General features: G+C 41.0%; 1 protein-coding gene across 1 annotated transcript; it reads right to left on the reverse strand.

Moving 5' to 3' along the window:
* Positions 1 to 1,762: 1,762 nt before the first annotated feature.
* On the reverse strand, positions 1,763 to 5,535 carry LOC311497980 (extracellular calcium-sensing receptor-like; the record flags this gene model as incomplete). The annotated part of the gene is made up of 11 exons (XM_084558397.1): positions 1,763 to 2,185; positions 2,390 to 2,671; positions 2,754 to 2,947; positions 3,075 to 3,198; positions 3,308 to 3,517; positions 3,628 to 4,092; positions 4,208 to 4,396; positions 4,484 to 4,663; positions 4,754 to 4,845; positions 4,935 to 5,155; positions 5,270 to 5,535. 11 exons carry the CDS (start codon positions 5,533 to 5,535, stop codon positions 1,763 to 1,765), a joined length of 2,646 nt encoding a protein of 881 aa, XP_084414523.1.
* Between the last annotated feature and the right edge of the window lie 662 nt (positions 5,536 to 6,197).

The raw sequence follows: 6,197 nt of genomic DNA on the forward strand, positions 1-6,197 counted from the left end.
TACTTTTCGTTGCTTTTCGTTACTTTTAGTTACTTTAGTTACTTTTATTACTGTAGTTACTGTTAGTTACATTGGTTACTTTTCGTTGCTTTTAGTTACTTTTCGTTACCTTTAGTTACTTTTCATTACTTTTAGTTACTTTAGTTACTTTTCGTTACTTTTAGTTACTTTAGTTACTGTTAGTTACATTAGTTACTTTTAGTTAGTTACTTCTCGTTACTTTTGTTGCTATTCATTACTTTTTATTGCTTTTATTACTTTTTGTTACTTTTGTTTCTTTTTGTTACATTTGTCACTTTTGTTACTTTTGTTACTTTTGTTACTTTTCATTACTTTACATTACTTTTACTACATTTTATATGTTGGAGCTGCTACAGTGATTATGACAATATTTTTAGGCTACTGTGCTGAAAATTTTCAACACAAAATTTCAGACTATTTAATAAAATTAAAGGAGAAGTCCTCAAAAATACTTTATTTTAAGTACAAGTCTTGTGTAAAAACATTCATGGATTAATGCATTTAATTAAAAAATGTTTGAATGTTTGTTGAGAAATGTTTCCAATTTTTCCACTTATTGTTCACTTCCTAATGTCGGTCAAAGAGTCAGCTTAGTTTTTAATGAAAGTCACGTATATCAGCTAATTTATCAACTACTGTACAGGAAACAGAGATTGAAAGAAAATCGTCTTTTTGGTCTGAGCAATAAACAGTATACAGAAAGAAAGAAAGAAGCAAAGGATAAAAAGACTAGTTATAATCACTGATAAAAGAAAGAATGCACAAATACAAAAAGAAAGAAGTGGCATGTGACAGCTATAATATAAATATAAATATATAAATATAAATAATAATACCCAAATAGGTTCAAGTACTTTTCAAATGAACAATATTTAGGTGAATGTACATTGTTGCTCCACTGGACTGTAAACATGCTCAGTTCAGTACTCATAGTTCTGTGGCCTAATTACTTGGAAAGATTTAACAGCATCATTCTGTTAGTGCTGATTAGTTTGGTTTGATTACTGAGTAAGCAATGAAAATATTGAGTTCTTTTTATTATTAATTATTATATGTGTGAAGCAAAGTAATCCTTCAAAACAAAAGCATGTAAAGTGACCAGAACCTAATAAAGAGGCTGCATGGAAGCCATGCCTTTCAAAATAGGTTAAACTCCTGACACTCATCACAAAGGACTTTCTGTACGTTGTATTTTCAAAATAAAAGCTCACAACTACTTACAGGAAGTAAAGACTGTAAAATGGTGGACTTTCAAGATAAAATGTTAAAAGCAGCTCATGTGACAGTTGCACTTGCACTTATTCATACATCCTATGAAACGGCAGCAGCAGCACTGGCACATTCAAACATTCCTGCCGTAATTTTCTCGTTATATAAATTGTTCATGTAGGTGGTATAGTAAGAACAGCATAGTATGCTACATAAGCTCAATGAATGATAATGTTTAATAATTAAAAAAAGAGAAGAGAGATTTATTCAGTTCAGTGACAGTATTTAATCAAAAGCACAAGAGAAGAACAACAACTAATGACAGCAGAGCAACATCTGTATTCTCAGTATTTCAGTTAATTGAATAAAAAGCTTAACTATGTGTGGCACATTAAGAATTAACATTATTTATTTATAGCATAATGAAAGGAATTGGCATAACACATACATATGTTCATGATGACTGTTTACCAAAGGACTGTGCAAGCACAAATGTAATGGGGAGTCATGTATTCACATCAAAGTAAGAAAACTATCTGGCCATGAGGTGTTTCTTGGTGTTTTTCTCAGGCCTCAAAAGGATAATGAAACATTTCGGGGCAAAAATGCAGAGCAGCAAACCGTAGCTAGAAGTAAGAATTGCAAAAATCTCCACTGCGACAACGTACTTTCCAGGGGAGCTGACGTAAGCAGGGACGAAAGCCACCCAGACGGCGCAGAAAATCAGCATGCTGAAAGTGATCAGCTTGGCCTCGTTGAAGTTGTCGGGGAGTTTCCGTGCAAGGAATGCCAAGAGTAGGCATGTGCAGGCCAGCAGACCAATGTATCCCAGGACCAGAGAGAAGCCCACCACAGAATCCATGGCGCACTCCAAGGTGACTTTTGACCCTTGGAAACCCAGATCGCGTTGAGGAACGGGGGGGCTGAAGGACAGCCATACGGCACAGATGACGACCTGCGTGAGAAGTAAATCACATTTTTATTATTGAATATCAAGTCACACTTTAAAAAGTCACACAAAAAGAACCAAGATAAAGTAAAGGTACTTAAATGTTGTTACTTTTTTTCCAGCAGATGCATAAACATTTTATTTGTCAGTCAGAGACTACAGTATAACTACATGCTCTCCTTATTTAATCAATAAAAACAATATACATACCTGTACGCTGGTGAAGAAGCAGACACTTCCTCTCTGTTGGCCTGGACCAAACCACTTCATCAAAGATTCGGACCCAGGCCGAGCTGAGCGGAACACGGCCAGGACCACGAGGGTTTTTACCAGGAGGCAGGAAACACAAAGTACAAAGCTGATCCCAAAAGCTGCCTGCTGGAACCGACAGGACCGGACCGATGGACGACCAATGAACACCAGCGAACACAGGAAGCAGAGCTTGAGCGACAGGAGAAGCAGGAAGCTCAGCTCCGAGTTGTTGGCTCGCACCTTGAGATGAAGAAATAAAGAATTAAAAAAAATTGTGAAAGATTTATCACAAACGCTCTGAAATTTCAGAAAGGCTTCTCACCATAGGTGTTCGACGATAGGAAAGAAAAACCACAAACACAGCTGTCGTCACAACGACGCCAGACACGGCTGCTGTAGTCAGAGTAATGCCTAAGGTTTCATTAAAGGAAAGAAAGTCCAGCTGACATGGGATGCAGGCGGTTCTTTCAACATTGGACCAAAACTCAGACGGACATCGTTCACAGTGAAGGGAACCTAGACGGAGGAGAGGAAAAGACAGGTATTACAACAAAAAGAACAGATGAGCTTAAAGCAGACAGATTTATGAATCATGCTGATTACTATATCAGACCTCAGGTGAACCAGGTCCGTATTTCCTCACCCGTTTTATTGCTAATTTCCCCCTCAGCACACGGGATGCAGTCAAAACAGCAGACAGGCTCCCCTTTCCTGTTGGCCTTCCAGGTGCCTGGGGGACAGCTTTCAGTGCACACTGAAACGGGCACCTGAACAAAAAGGCACTTGACATTTTATACAATCTTGGGAGCTGACAAGGACATTATTTTCTGCGGCATATTTATTGGCGGCCTTGGGACAACGGCTTGATCTGACTACCTGATTGGATCCTGTGCTCCACTGGACAGCTGACTCATTAAGGTGGATGTCAAATCCATCTACACGACCAATCAGAACTAGTTTTAGTGGCCCCTCTGGTGTTTTCTGCCAGTTGACGAGGTCGTACTTTGCTGTAATGTCTCCCCCTTGGAAGTGAAACATTTCCCCTTGTGGTGTGGAGATGTTCACTTTGTTTAAGTGCTGCAAAAGCTAAAAGCATGAAAATGCTGAAGTAAACGTATTCAAAAACGATTTCACAACATTCAGCATGTCAAAGAACATTTAAGGCGGTAAGGTGAAACAGGGATGATAATGTGTACCTCTATGGGTTTGATGAGTTCTGGAGAGGAGCAGGTATTTCCAGCAGGCTGGTCTCCGTCTGGGCAGGAGAGGAGGCTGTGGAGCGCGTGGGCTGCTGCATAAACTGCAAGGTAGACATTATATGCCCCTCTCAGCTGGGAGGTGTTAGTAAAGGGATTCTGCACTCCTTCCATCGACTCCGTCCCACGGCAAGGGGGTAGAAAAGCTTTCTGAGGGGACCCCTTTACAAGAAGTGGTGAAGAAGAACTGCATCCAAACTGTATTTCCCAGAATTCACTCAAGTATTTGTCATCAGGGTGATCAACTGGATGCAAACGCCTGAGATAATCCTCAAATCCAGGTATTGTTGAACTTCGGATGGCCACGCCGAGAACACCACTGGCCACCTTTGAGATTTCAAGATCTCGGAGAAGATCGTCACTGGTGCTCCAAGCCTCACTGGCCACGAACTGTCTGCCAGTCACCTACATTTAGAGAGGGCATCGAAATAGAGAAAGCTCAAGACAAGAAAACCCTCTAGCAATTCGTGCAACGATGAACACCTAGTCTGAAGAAGTCTGCGTGCCACCTGCTGCTCACATTTCTCTTGACTAGTTCCAGAAACAGATGCTTTACGTCGGTGTACCAGCAAAAGATCAGGATCACTCTCGCAGTCGAGGCTTGAATGGTGACTGCTGCTCGCTGGACGTCACTTGCAATAGTTTCCCTTTTGACGGGCTCAATAAATTCCAAACATACTCCTTTCCCCTTAACTTCTTCCTGAAATACCTGGAACAACATGGAATTTAAAACAACAGGTGTGTTATTTGTATGACATATAAACAGTGGTATAATAGAATGGAATAGAATAGAAACCTGTATTGCCAGTTGACCATAATCATTGTTTACGTGCACAGCTCCAATCCAAGTCCAGCGGAGGCGAATGGCCAGTTGTGCAATTGCCCGAGCTTGGTAAAAATCACTGGGGATTGTTCTGAAGAAGTTAGGAAACTTGGACCTGTCACTAAGACAGGGGCAAGTGGCAAAGTGGCTGATCTGAGAGCAAAACACAAATATCACTCAGGCACACTTTTCATTGCGACAACAACACACTTTTACCTTAAACAAATCAGATGAGTCTCTTACAATTGGAACGGAGAGAGGTCTCAGGATCCTGGACAACATTATGGCTGTTGTGGATGCAGCAGCTCCAATGAGCAAAGGAACAGGCTGAGCAGCTGACGATTAGACAAATAATTAGATGAGAACAAAGTGCTTTTCGTTTTTTGTCATTTTGCCGCGACAACTACATTTCATCAGTTCAAACCTGCTGTCTTTTGAGATCGTTCAAAAGCTGCGGATGTGTTGCAGCTCTGCGTGTCTCCTCCGACCAGTGAGAGCGCACCTTGCAGAGCCCAGGGGTATCGGGTGCAGCTATCCACTATGTGGTAACCCAGCTTCACTCGCGGCAGCAGGGTGCGGTTACGGTTGATTTCCTCCACGGCGAAGGCCATAGCATACATGTATTTTAAAGTCTCCAGATCTAAACTGAGACAACAGGAGAACGGTACAGTGAATACGATCAGCTGTGAAAGATTAGGTCAAATTATGACCTCTGACCAGTATATTCTTACCAAAATACAAGTTATGATTAAAATTTACCCAGTACATGGTTCATAATGTGGCTGCCTGCTGAAGTCCTGTTCTACAGCTGAAGGAATATAATACAGATTAAAAAGTCCACCGATAATCACGTCTCCTTCCCGTAAGAGGCTCTTGTTGCCCATCGTGCCCCACCTAGAGCACACCATCGCCTCCAGTCCCATCTGTCGGCCCGCTACACTGAGAAGCAGCAGGCAGAAGGCTGAGGAGGGCCAACGAGCGATGAGATGGGAGAACCAAGACATGGATGCAGCTGTTCTGGACATTTAACACAAAACTGAATATAACACAAAATATGTTTTAACTAGAAGTGCAATAAGTTCAAAAACCAAAGCAATAGTGCAGGACATTCAGTTCAGGAAAAAATAAATGCAATAGTACCTGAAAGACAACATTCAAAAGTTCCAGTTAGACGAATCACAGTAAATCCAACAAAACTGAAAGCAACATTATATGATGATCTCAGTTACCTTCAAAAAGAAACATCTTCACTTGGTTTAAAATCTTCCCTGATAAAGTTAAGACTAAAAACAAGAACGATATGCTGACTACAACATACCGCCCTCCCTCTCCGCACATGTAAAGTGTTGATGTGAGCTTTTATAACAAGTGTAAAGCCTTTACACAAGCGAGGAAGTAAAAGTGATGATCCAGGCAGCAAGCAACGCAAAATGATTCCTCTCTGGGGTGAAGGTGGAAAAACACGCTAGCAACTGATGAAAGAAGTTAGCAGTGGTGGGTGTCTGTATGTGTGTGTGTGTCTGTATGTGTGTGTGTGTGTGCGTGTGTGTGGGTGTGTGTGTGTGTGTGTGTGCAGTATGTTTGTCTATAGATCCTCAACATGTGGGTCAGCACCCATGGAGTGTCGTAAGAGGACTGTATATAATAATATATTTGCTCTAGGTATTGATAAAAATACTGCAACTCC

Source organism: Chelon labrosus (genome assembly GCF_963514085.1).
Source record: "Chelon labrosus genome assembly, chromosome: 13".
Classification (NCBI taxonomy): Eukaryota; Metazoa; Chordata; class Actinopteri; order Mugiliformes; family Mugilidae; genus Chelon; species Chelon labrosus.